At 40.6% G+C, this 15277-nt stretch overlaps 1 protein-coding gene across 2 annotated transcripts in view; it reads right to left on the bottom strand.

Annotated features, from left to right (window-relative positions):
* The window catches only part of kif1b (kinesin family member 1B), a 77249-nt gene that overhangs the window by 19940 nt on the left and 42032 nt on the right, over positions 1–15277 (bottom strand). The window contains exons 15-22 of one of the 2 annotated variants that reach the window (XM_056273846.1): positions 14935–15010; positions 13276–13355; positions 12707–12813; positions 11839–11922; positions 11285–11465; positions 11011–11083; positions 2138–2243; positions 1506–1654 (exon numbers count right to left, since the gene is read on the bottom strand). In XM_056273846.1, the coding sequence (XP_056129821.1) occupies positions 1506–1654; positions 2138–2243; positions 11011–11083; positions 11285–11465; positions 11839–11922; positions 12707–12813; positions 13276–13355; positions 14935–15010 (856 nt within the window). Of the gene's footprint in view, positions 1–1505; positions 1655–2137; positions 2244–3746; positions 8734–11010; positions 11084–11284; positions 11466–11838; positions 11923–12706; positions 12814–13275; positions 13356–14934; positions 15011–15277 lie in introns of those variants that run through there. The other variant, XM_056273847.1, reaches the window with a different exon arrangement.

The following is a 15277-nucleotide window of genomic DNA, read 5'->3' as shown; positions in this document are numbered from 1 at the left end:
AAAGGTCATATACACCTCCCTCCATTTTGTGCCCTTCTCTGCCCGACGTCCATTGTGGACAAAATACTCAATCACAGTACAACACTGAATAGAAATAATAGATGGGCACAGTCCCCAAGATAAATAAAGGCACACTGAAAAACACCTCTCTGACAGAGGACCAGTCTCCAATATCCATCATCGCACGGCTGCTGCTCGACACAGTTATAATCAGAATATAAATCTAATGGATGAAGCAGACCTTAACAGACTGAATAGTCCGGCGCAAGGACCAAGCACTAGCCCTTGATTTATAACGTTAGGTATTACTTTCTTTCTGAGGATAAATCCTAACGTGCCTTTAGAGATTAAGAGGATTGACTGAGGCATTCTCTCAAAGATCAGCTTTGAGACAACTGTGTCGTTATTTAAAGCGCAGGCATCAATATGGGCTGAATAGAAACTCTAATTAACCTTGCAGCCTCCTTCATGACATCATTTTTTGTGTGTGTGTGTGTGTGTGTGTGTGTGTGTGTGTGTGTGTGTGTGTGTGTGTGTGTGTGTGTGTGTGTGTGTGTGTGTGCGTGTGTGTGTGAGTATTCCAGTCAGGACATTTAAATGTCGTCATCATGTTTTACAGTTAACAGAACACGGTGCAGTATTTTGAATGATTGTGAGGAGGCTTTTCCAGTGGCATTCAACATGGAACAATGGAAATATTATCTAATGTGGCTGATTGCCCATGATGCTTGAACTGGGGGCAAAAATCTTTGGAGATTTACACTTAACTGCATTTTTGGTACCTTAGGGGTAGCTTTTTGGTTTTATCTTTTTTCAGTTCTCTTCTAAGACTTGGTTACCAACTACTGGAATCAATTTTGTCGACTTTTAATTTTACACTGTTAAGCATTTGTTTTTAGGGGCGTCCGGGCAGCGTAGCGGTCTATTCCATTGTCTACCAACACAGGGATCGCTGGTTCGAATCACCGTGTTACCTCCGGCTTGGTCGGGCGTCCCTACAGACACAATTAGCCATGTCTTTGGGCGGCAAGCCGGATGTGGGTGTGTGTCCTGGTTGCTGCACTAGCGCCTCCTCTGGTCAGTCGGGGCACCTGTTCGAGGGGGAGGGGGAACTGGGGGGAATAGCACAATCCTCCCACATGCGATGTCCCCCTGGTGACACTCCTCAGTGTCAGGTGAAAAGAAGCGGCTGGCGACTACACATGTAATGGAGGAGGCATGTGGTAGTCTGCAGCCCTCCCTGGATCGGCAGAGGGGGTGGAGCAGTGACCGGGCCAGCTAGGAAGAGTGGGGTAATTGGCCAAGTACAATTGAGGAGAAAAAGGGGGGAAAATCCACACACAAAAAAAAAGCATTTGTTTTTAAACAATGAATGCATTTTATAGTCTTTGTCCCCCTTTAGGTTTTCCCCTCATTGTTCTACGCCTAAAGCCCTTTGCATACTCTACTTTGTGTTGAGTGCTCTGTAAGAGGTTTATCAGATTATTACAACAAAAAAATGTTACCTTTTTCTTCAGCTCAACACTGATGGCGTTGGCCTCCTTCAGATAGACGGCGTTACCCCACAACTGGTCACGAAGGGATGTGAACTGATGGTACCTCCATTTCCTGAAGGCCCACTGCGCAAGGTCAAACTCATGCTGGGTCCATGGAACTACGGGTGGACAAGTGACCACGCTTAAAATGTACATATATGTACACAAACACATACATACACACCTACAATTTCAGATCAGTGTTATTCTGACCTCATTATAAGGTGTGCATTACACAGCAGCAGCTGCATGAGAAGCATGCATTTCATTTTAAAAGGGGATTAGGGGATAGTAACAAGATGGATTTGGTTCCTTTAGTGGGGTCATGTTAATATGAATGATTTTTCAGTAGTCTGAATGAAGTGATGTGTGATAAGGTTTTAATTTGTATGCTTATGAGAGGATAAAATACTATACGCACATCCTGGTAGTTTAGGCTCTGGACAGAAAATGTAGAGGAAAACACAATTTTCAGTTTGGTGCATTTTGTATTTGGTGTCACCTTAAGATCATAAAAGGAGGCATGTGGCATCGTGCTAATTTCTTTATACATCTAATCTGCAGGACATAAGCTGTCTGGAGAAAAATAAAACAAAACATACCTTCCTCCTCTTCTTCCTCCTCCTCATCTTCTTCATCTGGTGTCTCAGCTGCCAGCGAGCGCGTTTCCACTTGTTTCTGGAGTTCCTGTAATTTGCTTTCGTACACCTGGATAGGAATGCAGAGGGGAGAAGAGACAGAAAGAGGAAGAGTGGAAAGCTGCCCGTCAGTGGACACAACAAAAGGTGAACTCGGCTCGCCATCAGCACCACACATCCATCAGTACATATGCAGGTAATATTTAGGGTTCTGACAACTGCACCATTTCCCAACTCCACTGGTTTTTCACATTTTATTTTTATTTTGTGTCTGCATTTGAAGACTTAAGTTGGTGTTTGATATGATATATGCCGACACTAGCTGGTCAATGGAAATGTCAACAAAGTCAACACAGTAACTTCACATCAGTGTATTTAACAATAGTCCATCCATCCATCCACTATCCAAGCTGCTTATCCTGATTAGGGTCGCGGGATGCTGGAGCCTATCCCAGCAGTCACTGGGTGGCAGGCGAGGAAACACCCTGGACAGGCTGCCAGGCCATCACAAGGCCAACACACATGCACACGCACACGCACACACACTAGAGAAAATTTAGTATGACCGATTCACACCTGACCTACATGTCTTTGGACTGTGGGAGGAAACCAGAGCACCCGGAGGAAACCCACACAGACACGGGGAGAACATGCAAACTCCACACAGAGGACAACCTGGGATGACCCCAAAGGTTGGACTACCCCGGGGTCCAAACCCAGGACCTTCTTGCTGTGAGGTGACAGTGCCAACCACTGGGCCACCATGCCGCCTTCAATAAACTTGTAAAAGACTGAAATGGTTTTCTGTCTTTTCCAAGGCACTTAAGACTTGCATAGCAGCCCTGTATGTTAAGTCTAAGATATTGACTGTATGGGCAAGTCGATTTTGTAATGTCTCGAATTTCACTTCTTCCACACCACTAATAATTCTGTCAATTTAGCAAGCCAAATATTCCTGACAGAATGACTAAAACACCTGAAAAAAAATACTGTACCCTTTTTAGTTAAGTCTTTGGCGGATTACAATAATAATTTCAAATATTTAATCCTCTTTATTTCAGACACTTTGTGTTGGAGAAGGTGTTGCATCATTCAAACAGAAAAATATGCAAAAACAGTATTTTGGAAATTCTTCATCTTCAGCTGACTGAGACAGCTACAAGTCTGAGAAGAAACAGCAGAGGACAGGATGGAAGAGGAGCATCGCCGGTGGGAGCAGAGTCGAGTGTAATCCAATGAGGGGCGCCATCAGCGTAGAACAGATTGTGGTCCCGATGACCTCATCTTGTTTGTTCAGTGTCTTCTGAGGGGACAATGCAGCCTTTCATAGATCATTAACCTCTTTCCTGCTGCAAGCCTACCACCAAAACTAAACACAAACCAAGTACAATGCTAGGTAGGCATTTTCTACAGCTGCACACTCCATTCAACCACCCCGTCAGATTTGAGATGCTTATTTTCAGTCTACCTCTATCAGCTCAGGGCTATGGAAAGAATGTTATGTATAATGAAATAACATACCCTGTATTAAGTCATTTCAAACTCTGAATATGAAAACTACTGAGATGATTGATGGCAGTTGTGCAACGAGGTAGAGGAGTGAAAATATATGGAACATCAACCTTTAGAGGTAAATGTGCTCTTGCTATGGTCTTAATGATTTTACCATGTTCTGTGAGTACTGCGGTGATGAATGTTGTAATCTGCATATACAGACATGCACTTCCGGAGATCCTAAACATGGATCTTCAAACTAAACCTATCGAAGCCAGTACTTTATTGGTGCAATTGAGTTAACACCGACTCAAAAGATCTAGTCTTCTCTACAGTTATGTTATCCATGTACCTACATATTGCATGAAGGCAATGGTCCAACTCAAAACTACAATCCAATTATTTCACTTTCACAAAAAAATAACAAAAATGAGCACCCACTGTATATGCCAAAAATGATGTATTTGGAACATGTCATTTTATTTCAGTCTTACTTTGAAAATAAATCTCCAGCAAAACAAGGATTCAATATTTCCTTTTCTTTTTTAGATCCCATGAAGAGTAAAACAGTGTTGTTCATATAAGCAACAATATTTGCACGAAGTCCTTGATTACATAGCATCCCAACTTGGTACACAGTCACGGCGAGGCACTTGATATTACAGATTCAGATCATACAAACACCCAGAAGACACTGAAAACTGGAGTTCTTATGCATGTGTGTGTGTGTGTGTGTGTGTGTGTGTGTGTGTATATATATATATATATATATATATATACCATACACACATATACATACTTACATATGTATATGTGTATTTCAAAGGAAAAAATACTGTACACTGTCCATTCCATGTTGTATACATTTCCAGCTTACCTGATTATATTTAGCTGTCAGCACCAGTGCATGCGTTAAATAACATTCTTTAATGGAGCACTTATTGGAGCATGAAAACATGTAAGCGAAGGCATGCAGATAGTCATTAAGAGATGAGCACTCGATGCTGAAAATGAACAGTGTTTGGGAAAGAGACTAGGCACACTCATATCTATCTATCTATCCAGCTATATATATATATATATATATATATATATATATAAAATATTTGAGCATTTGGTTTGTGTTACATCATTAATCATCAGGCAGAGAAGAAACTATTGTAAAAACGATTAACAACAAAAGTCATTTGAAATTTCTGAACCCAAAACATACTTTTTGATAGTCCTTAGAAGTCTCTTCAAATATTGCTTCCAATACCAAGGGCCTTTTTTGTTTCTTGGAAACAGTTTAAAGGTCAACTGGCATGTAACTGTGATTATTACTGGGTTCTCTTAAAGCTAAGAAAGCAGCAAGGATAAGACAGATTGACAGACAGACTTGCTGCTCATTCTGACAAGCCTCAGCTACAGCATGAAGGCGAAAAAAATAAAATCACTTGGATGACAAAATGATTGAAAGACATTATCTTCCTCAGAGAGAGCTATCTGGGTTGTACAGACAATATAAGCGTGGCATTTGATGCATCCGAAAAAAATTCAGATCTTGAAATCTTATTTGACATGGTTACTTCTCATGAATTACATTATGCAAATGCTTTAATATTTGTCTTCCGCGAACATTTTTTCAAGAATGTCTTGGGAAACCATGCCAACACCCTGCGGGACATCCGACTCTAAAGAAAGTGTATTTCTGTGTTTACTCAAAGGAACCACGAAGCACAAATACAGCTTTTAAGATCAAATGATAACAGAATTTAGAGATTTGTTTATGAATTGTGGCTTCAACAGAATGAGTGTATGATAAATTGGTTTGAGTGAAATTTTCACATATGTATATTTGTTAACTTTTTGGGCCTGTCTCATCTCCCACATCACCTACCTTATGGTTAGATGCATCATCTTAGAACTTAAAATGGTAATGTTTCAGTTCAGTTTTTAACTGGATTCCAGGATTAACAGTTGATATTGCATTGGTATGAAGGAGAACTTTGCTTTGTTTTTGTTTTTTTGGATTTTCCCCCCTTTTTCTCCCCAATTGTCAATTGTACCCGTCCAATTACCCCACTCGTCCGAGCTGTCCCTGTCGCTGCTCCACCCCCTCTGCCGATCCAAGGAGGGTTGCAGACTACCACATGCCTCCTCTGATACATGTGAAGTCGCCAGCCGCTTCTTTTCACCTGACAGTGAGGAGTTTCACCAGGGAGAGAGCGTGGGAGGCTCACGCGATTTCTCCCAGCCCCCCCCCCCCCGACCGACCAGAGGAGGCGCTAGTGCAGCAACCAGGATATATACCCACATCTGGGCAGACGCAGCCAATTGTGTCTGTAGGGACGCCCGACCAAACTATATTCTAAGAGAGGAACTACAGCATGATTTTTTTTTCTTATGACTAAATCTTTCAGGATTTGCAATCAACTTTTTACTAAATAAACATTTCCGCACTGATAAAATAATTGATTATACAACTTATCAATTACTTGAAGGCAAAATAGTTTTTGTAATACAATTATGCCGGCAGTCACATACTTAAAATAAAATGTAGTTTAAAAAAAAAAAGGATTGGAATAAAAAAACCTAAGGGGCCTCTTAATTCATTTACACACTGAATAAATCAGCATGTTAATACTAAAAGGTTAGTTTTAGAGTAAGATGGGTAAAGAGGATGGGATTGCTTTACAAATTGTAGGTGAATATTAATGCTGGCTTTGTGAAAGAACATGTTAGAACAGAATTCAAACAAAGTGAAAGGAAAAATCCAAAAGGTCAATTGATTGAACTATAAATGTAAAGTCATGTTAATAATGTTAATGGGCACTTTTTCCTAAAAGGCACTTTTGAATGCCACTCCTTTGTACCACAGTTACAGTCTTTGTTCAAAACGGCAGTCATTTGATGGACTAGTAATAGGTCTGGCATTAGAATTGTGGAACTTTAAACTGACTGGTCCCTTATTTTACGATGAAGGCAGACTTAAGATTTATGTTGGACAAAAATTACAAAATTGAAAAAATTGAAATAAATAGTGTTTTTCTCATTTACCTGGGTGACCACGAAAATGTTGATGACAATTGGGCACTTTTGTAGTGTTCATAATAGCTAAAACATTAATAAAATTAACACTACGATGGTAGAAATGTAAACTCAGAAATTCAACAATGAAGAGGTTTTGGCAAACAAATGAACACAGCTGATGAATTCTTGCATGATGTTGAAGAAAAAATAAAAATACAGAAATGCTATGACATGTCTAGTCTTAAAAAGTCTCATCTGTTGGCTTCATTCCTTATGACACTTCTCTCATTGCTAGAATCTGACAGAATGCACAGTGCAGCACAACTAATACAAAGGCATTGACTATGGTAATGGTAAAATGTCTTTATAGTACACACAATTCAAATTTGGATCAACCAATGACACACTGTTCTAGTGCAAAAAGTCACAGTTCTAGCTGTTTAACTGACATGATTCTGACCTGTTGTGATCTGTAATGTGTTTGCCTACTAAAAATACATCCAACTAGTTCCTCATCCCACTTAGACTGTCGTCTCCCTGCTGGCTTTCAGGTTGGGGGCAGACATTTGCCGGCGCATTCTCGGAGGCGCCTGAAAGTTGATTGGGTGGTTCACATGTTGGGACTGATGATACTGCTGGTAGCCATTGAAGCTGGCATCTGCATATGGCATGCTATTATAGTGGCAGAGTTGTTGGTGGGGGAGAGTTTGGAGTTGCGCTGGTTGGTTTTGGTAATGGCGGGGCTGGTAGAAGGTCTGCGAATGCCTCCAGTTGTTTTCAGAGTGCTGCAGTGACTCCATGGAACCAGAGGGCCTCTGGCGGTGATTGAAGGAGTTACTGCGGCCTCGTTCATGGGGTTGCTGATGATGGTTGTTCCTCTGGTTGTGTCTGTGGCTCTGGTTTAGACCCTGCTCCAGGTCTCTGCTCCTGCGCAGCATTGATGGGCTTGGCTGTCCGGAACTGACTTGGATAATCGAAGCAGCCATCCTCTCTCTAGAGTGTGCTCCCTGCCCGGCCTGGGCCTCATCCTCCTCTTCCTCTGCAGCCTCTTTGGGCACTTTCAGCTCGATGACCTGTTTGTCTGTAATAATGATATGGGTGCCTGGGCTCCAGGTGTTGCGGTGCTTGGGGTTGCTCTTGAAGGGGAATCGAAGCTTGCGATCCTCTGGGGGGATGAATCGATGGGGTCCTGTGTGCCTCCTGAGCTGCTTTGAGATCTCCTGCTGCTGGAGATTCTTCAGGCGCACCTGTTCCTGGCGCATCCAGCGCATGTGGCCCCTTTTGAGGGTTGAGTCATCCCCAGCACCTTGGCCAATTTGTAGATCTCCTTCCTCTCCCTCAGGTTTTTCAGGTATAGGGGGCTTGCCTTCTCGAGGACTGGGAGTTCGATCAACACTGTTGGAGGTGTCGACACTTGGAGGATTGTCTTGGGACTCGGGGGTGATGAGCGGAAGGACCTTCTCCATCTTGACCATCTTATTTCTAAGGGCACGAATCTCCTCGTCCTTCATATTGTTTTGTTTCTTTACCTCGTGCAAGATATCCTCTAGCTTGTCAATGTGCACCTTCAGGTCATCCATGACAACGCTGCCTACTCGGGACCCATTGGTGATGACATCCTCAATACGCTCATCTCCAACGCCCACAGTGTCCCATACATCACGAGCTACTGCCCTCCACGAGTCCCGCTCGTTGGGGTCTTTCTTGCTGTAACTTGCGCACAGCTCTTTCATCTTCACAATGGCTAGTGCCTCAATCTCCTGCCGGGTGTGGCGGAAGTCATTGAGTGCCACTTCATAGCAAATTTCCTTCACCGCCTGGATCTTCAGGTCAGAGATTGTCACCCATTTAGAATCCTTGGTGAGGCGGCGGCGTTGTGGGATCTGGTACATTTTAACTGGCTCTCTTCTTTTTCCACTGCTGGGTAAGCCGCATTTCTTCACTATAGTTTGTAGTTTGCTGGGAGGAAGCTTTTCCCTCAGGGAAGTGATAAGTCTCCAGCTCTCTTCACAAGATCTCTTATCTGAATCATCCCCACTATCAGAGTCACCATCCTTGAGAGAACAAAACAGGAAACAAACCAAATTGTTCCCAACAAAAATGGAGAAATTAAAATGGGAAATCAAAGAGAAGAAGGATTTTTTTTTAAAAAAAAAAGAATGAATACAGTTATGCATATGCAACATGGGACCTATGGATAAAGCTCTTGGTCAAGTTGGACCAGCAACAACATAACAGCTAGGACAGGATTCAGATTTTCTAAATTATTGATGTTTACCATTTTAACCAAGGATGACTTTCAAACTTAAGGCACAACATCATCCAAAATTTGTGCATACATCATTACTCTATTAGATGTATGACAACATGCAATATCAATTCTAGAACAAGATAAAAATCAAATTTGGGGAAAAACGCAAATAAAAATGTTATTAAGACAGTGGCTTTCATTGACTCTTAATTTTGCCTTTCTAGATTTCTGTAAATTAAATGAATGCCTCATTATAGTGTATAGGTTTACTTTTTATGTAAAATAATTTAAATGCCAATGAAGTGCTAGAATATAACATAATGTTCCCATAGACATTTTCCAATTTAAAAAAATGGGGATATCATCTAGGGCCAATATTGTTCCCAGTGTTGCATATTACTATTAAAAGATAAAGCATGATTATCATGATTAGAAAATAATATCAACAGAACAGAGGACAGATGTTGATTGGAGCGCTCTTGAATAATTTTGTGATATTCCTCTTCATTACTGAAAATTTGGGTATTCGATAGCTGGATCCCAAACATGCTACAAAGGCATGCAAAAATGGCAGATGAATTTTGAAGCTTTCCCCATTGAAGTCCAGAAGGTTTGAATGGCTTTAGTATTAGCATTGAGTTAGAAGACAAGAGTGTTCTTGCAGTTTTATTGGAAAGCCAGTAGAGAGGACAGGCAGAAGTAAGGTTAAAGTGTTAATCCACTACGAGAAAGATGTTAGTTGGAAGAAAATGCAGTTTCTCATTTTTTTTTGTAGACAAAAGGACATTACAGATCACAATCAGTTGGAATAGATTCGTCAAATCTTGTGGCTGATGCTATAACTGCGACTAGAAGTGGACATGTAGTTGGGAATCTGAAAACTTATCTGTTAATGTGCATACCTAAAAAAACAAAATAAATAAAAATACCACAGTATTGAAGAAATCTGGGACTTGTTGATTTCAATGAGAGCAGTGATAACTTGTTACTTTTGTTGAGCCATACCCCCTGTATTGCTACATATAGATAACTTGTGAGGCTAAAAATGGAGGTAGCCAAAGAAGTCAATGAGAAACCACATTGTCACTATCCTCCAAAAACTACAGCAGGAGTTTTGGTTATCACAATGCATTGTATATGTCAGCAACTGCATTGAAGAGATGAGAACTCAGGACAAAACGGAGCGAGAAAACTAGAATAGAAATCTAAACCAAGCAAATCAACAGCCACCTCAAACTTGGTCAACTCAACAGCGAACATCGCAACTTAGTCAAGAACAAGTACTAAACAAGTTAAGAAAACATGCCAACATGAACCATGCAAAAGCAGCGCATTTATACAAATCAGACTTTTTTAAGGCATTGCTCAACATTAAACAAGTTCTTATATGAAATTTGATCTAAATATAGAAATAACTTCTTTTTTTTTTAATAAGGTGCTGTTTTGCAAGTTTCAGTTCAAATCTAGTAGACAAGAGAAGTGAAACAGGGCTTTGGAAAAAGGGAAAATTTTACAATCTAATTCTCACTGAATTAAATTCAGTCAAAATCATCAATCAAGGGGGGTAAACTTCAACTCTATTTTAAACCAGAACAAGTTGATATAAATTTCCATGCAAGAGAAACAGACATGCTCTATGAGTAACAGTGACTCACACAAAAAAGAATCTCAGTGTCAGAACGCGATAAGAATGAGTTTTAGTCAGACTTCAGAGTAAGCAAGATAGACTCCCAAAAAACAAAAACTAATTAGCCAGTAATAGTTACCAAAAGGAACTCGCTGCTTTAACTTTGTATCAATTTACACAGAGATCCAGGGGTCCATTCACTACGATACAATCACCAAACTACTAAATCATTTCACTCACTCCAAAAATTGACTTGAAGTACAACTAGCTTGAAAAAAGCAACATGAAAAATCAAGGCTGGGTTTCTATGAATCCCACTCTGAGATTATTACCAATATATCTGCATGAAGTTCTACCATAATGTCTTCATGCAAGCAGTAGTAAACTGCATACAGAAATGTCATAAAGTGGGTTTTATTGAATGCCAGCCTGATTCTTTACACAAGAACTCACCAGTCTTTGTTGTTCTAGAAGTTGGTCTGCTTCTTCCTTCTCCTTCTTGTACAAGATCTCCATCTCAGTGAGTCTATAAAAATAATTGTAAAACACATTTCATGTAGGAAAGTCCAGACAGCAGAAAAAATCCACTATTCAAAGATAATTTGGATGAAAGATGGAAGCAGAAATGTATAGACAGAGAGAGAGACACAGATAGTCTACCTGCTTAACAACTTGTTGGAAGTTTCCATATAAACAGAGCTTTGTGATATTTCACTAGATCTTATACCTTTTCTCCATCTCCTGCTTCATGTCAATGCCCTGCTTCTCCAGCAGCTCTCGCTGAGCAAAAGTCCAGTCTACAGGCTCCACAGGTGTTTCTGCAGATGGGGTCTTCTCCCTTTCAGCCCTGGCCTGCTCTGGGTGGTTGAATCGGAACACGTGGTTCTTTCCCATGATTATGCGGTTCCCTGAAACAAGATGGAGGACACATTAGAGAGAGAAATATGTGCGTTGATTAGCAAGGACAGGATGCTGTTGGAGTTGTACAACAGTGTGAATGTAACTCAATCTTTTGTTTTCACTTTGATCTTGATCACAAAGGTGTGCGTCTTTCGTTGGCCAAGTCTACCAGGTCTATGACCCATGACATCAAATCAAACCCCAATGCATAATTTAAAAACATTTAATTCTATTCTGATAGTGATGATCATCAGTGTCAAAAGGTTTATCTAAAATCAAGATGCACAATATATAGTTCTCCAGGGTGATGGCTAGCATTTTGAATAAATCAATGAAATATATAAATCAAATAAATGAACTAAATGCAAAAGGAATATGCACCTGAACGGAGTTGTACTGCATCTTCAACACGCTTCCCATTGACATAGGTTTCTGATCCCTCGCAGGGCACCAGCAAGACGATCACTGCAGCAAACACAATACCAGCCAACCAATCATCAATGAGTCATACCTTTTCCTGTGGCATTCATCTGCATAACCACTACTAAAAAGCAAACAGTAGTGCCAAGGTGAAATAACTAGCAGTCCACTGAGCAAATTTCTACGCAAATCATGAATTTGTGACAGGGAAGTGCTCAGTAAAAAAACAAATTAAAATGTTGCAAAAAAAGTTGTGACTCACTTGACTGGGAAAGTTGACATTGTTGAGATTTTAAAAATCAAGAGTAACAGAAACCAAACATTCAAATTTCTACGATGGCAAGTAATTCTCTCCACTCCAATTTTTTTTTCTCTTGAATGTTTTTGATGATGTAATCTTGTCCCTTCTGGATCATAAAGACATTTATACACTTAAACCCAGCTAATGACTATGCTCACAATTTGCATTTTAATTTTTCGACTTTTCAAATTTTTGTTCAAAATTAATTTTAAATTTGGGTGGAAATGTGACTTAATGGATGACTTTTCAGTTAGTCATAGTAAATAGATGAAGATGAAGTTTACATATGTATTGAATCAGTCCATCAAGCATGAAGGCTGCTTTTTTGCAACATTCAGTCACAATGAGATTTAATGGAATAGGAAAGCCATTCACATCCTTGATGTCAACAAAAATCAATTCAAAAGCTTTCAAAGTTTCAATATACATACACCAAATGCACATACATACACAATGAATATTGTGGAAGAGTGTGCACATGCAACCTCACACAGAGACACACATAGGAATACATGACTGGTGTCTTACCATCTCCATTGGCATTCCTCTCACTGCGGAAGATGCAGTGCTCTTCTTTGATGTGAGCACCACTCAACACAATGTCCTGCCGTCTTTCAGCATCTGCCTGGCCCACCCTGGAAAAGATCAACGAAGCCATTTTGAATAAGCAAACACTGCCCTGTGACCCCATCGGCAGCCATTTTGGTGGAAAGAAAAAAAAGTCCCTCTTAGGACAACGATGAATCTTTTAAACCATCGCTTATGACAAATGGTAAGACAACTGGGGGCCCTACACAGTCTTTTATCTGGGTCCTTCCATTCACTGACTTGCCTTTGAGGCATCGTTGTAACAAAATCTACAAAGGGAGGGTAGCAGAGCAGAGAGGACAGGCAGGTAACTTTAGACAATAACACTTTGGTGATCAAAGGCAGATGGTATGCTGCTGACTTTCTGCTTTCAAAGTCTGCTCTGACTGGGAAAAAAACAGGATCAAATAAGGCATTTCTCAGAGACTTCCTCCTGAGAATCTAAAGGCTTTTCCAGCACCCTCTGCAGTATTCTAGTATTAATATTCAGCTATTCATATCTTGTTTACCTGGTAATTCCATCTTTGATGTAGTAGAGCAAACACTCTGACATGAGCGGGTCTTCGTTCAGATTAACCAGGTGTGGAGTCTAAAGGATGAGGAGACAAAAGAGTTAAGATGGTATAATGGTGAGTGATTACTGGAGACATATTGTACTAAAAAACACCACTCTGCAATGTTGGTGATGTCAGCAGTACTTTGGACTGTGTACGGACCAGATCCAAGTACAAGAGTGTATCCAATAACTGGGCACATTCTCAAATCAATATCACCTATAACTTAAGGGATATATGAGATGTGACTACCACCTTTACAAGTGGACCAATGTGGCCACATTGACCCAACTTGCACACCTCAGCCATCTTGATACATCCAAGTTTTACTATAACACAACGCTACATACTAAACCACCGATCCACCAACCTTCTTAGGGGAGAAGACCCCATTAAAGTCTGCATAAAGATCACAGGGCTTCTCATCGAAAAGCTAACCCATGAGGCAGCAGGTGAAAGATGAGAGAGGAAGAATGAACGAAGGAGAAATAAGAGAAAAATGATGAGAGGGGAAATAAAAGGCAAAAATCACAAAGCACAGTGGCAGTCAAGGAAAGGAGTGGCAGGTGTGTGTGTGTGTGTGTGTGTGTGTGTGCAGTGATGGGGGGGTTGAGCAGGTTTAAAGGTACTGCAGAAGAACAATGTGATTCAAAGCGGGGATATCTGTTTAGCCAAATTAATCCTAGTGGCGGTTGACTGAACAGTCAATGATTAAAGGATAAGTGTTTTGTTGGTTTTTTTTACCTCTCATGATTGTGTCTCTACTGATTAGAGCAGTGACACACTTTGTGATACTGGCATATGAAGCTGCCTCTCCTGGGAGATGGGAAAGTAGTGAGAGCGTAGGCCATATGACTCACCTTCATTTTAAAAGTTTTAGCTGTAATAGGTCTGAGCAGTCAAATCTCAAATATAATACCTCAGTGCAGCTTTTTACTGAGCCATGTAGATTCAAACTCAAGCTGCGATAAGTGGCCATTGTGAAACCCAACCTCCAAGTAGCTGCATATTGCAGCCAAGTCTGCTATTAGCTTGACTCTGTCATGTTGAAAGCTGCTCACATACGTGTCAGTCACATAAACAGGGAAACTGAAATGGAACTCTGAAGGTCTGAGGGAAAATGCTCGACTCCGCACAGGATAACTACAGCCATAAACAACTACTATGAACGCCGCAATAAGCACTTCTATACTAACAAAAAACTAAAACAGACACTTAAGTCAATCAGTTATGGGACTGCCCCTCGAGCACCTATACGTCACGTATCCATTTAACTTGTAAAACAAACCTTCTTGGAAGGAAAACAGTCAAACTGTCCCTCAAATGGCCTTTCATGGCTGAGCTGAATATCAGAAGGAGGAGGCAGAGAATGCACAAAGTAGAACAAAGGAAATTATGATAGTGTGAACGGGAGGGAATCAGTGACAAATTAGAAAGAAGGTGGGTAAGATATGGTATTGCATGGAAATAAAGAATGACAGAGTGCTGTTCATGTCACTGAAAAAAGAGGAAGAGGAGAAGGAGGACGATAGATTGCCGCATGTGAATCACTGTACACAGGATAAATGATTTATAGGAAGCAGTAGCATTTGGGTGCGTTAGTGTGTGCCCTACCTTTTTAGGCGAGAAGACCCCCAAAGTACCGCCATCTTCTCGGATGGCAACACCCATCTCTGCAAGTAAAGCCTCCCTAATAAAAAGAGAGGGTTTTTCCAAGGTTCAGAAAATATGTAAAACTAAATTTGCATGGATCAAATCACAGTGTCACAATCGTGAAACACATTCATACTTGACATATCACACAGATTAAAAATGTTGACTATCATGGCTATCAATTTATATACAGCTGCCACATTTGATTTTAGTCCTGGGGCAATAACTTGGCTTTGAACCAAATATTTGAAAGCAAACTGTCTGCAGTCATAGCAAAAACCCCTTTTGACAGCACTTTGACTTA

The sequence above is a fragment of the Lampris incognitus genome, chromosome 2 (genome assembly GCF_029633865.1).
Source record: "Lampris incognitus isolate fLamInc1 chromosome 2, fLamInc1.hap2, whole genome shotgun sequence".
NCBI lineage: Eukaryota > Metazoa > Chordata > Actinopteri > Lampriformes > Lampridae > Lampris > Lampris incognitus.
The sequence above is the reverse complement of the archived record's forward strand: the minus strand, read 5'-3'. Positions and strand labels throughout refer to the sequence as shown.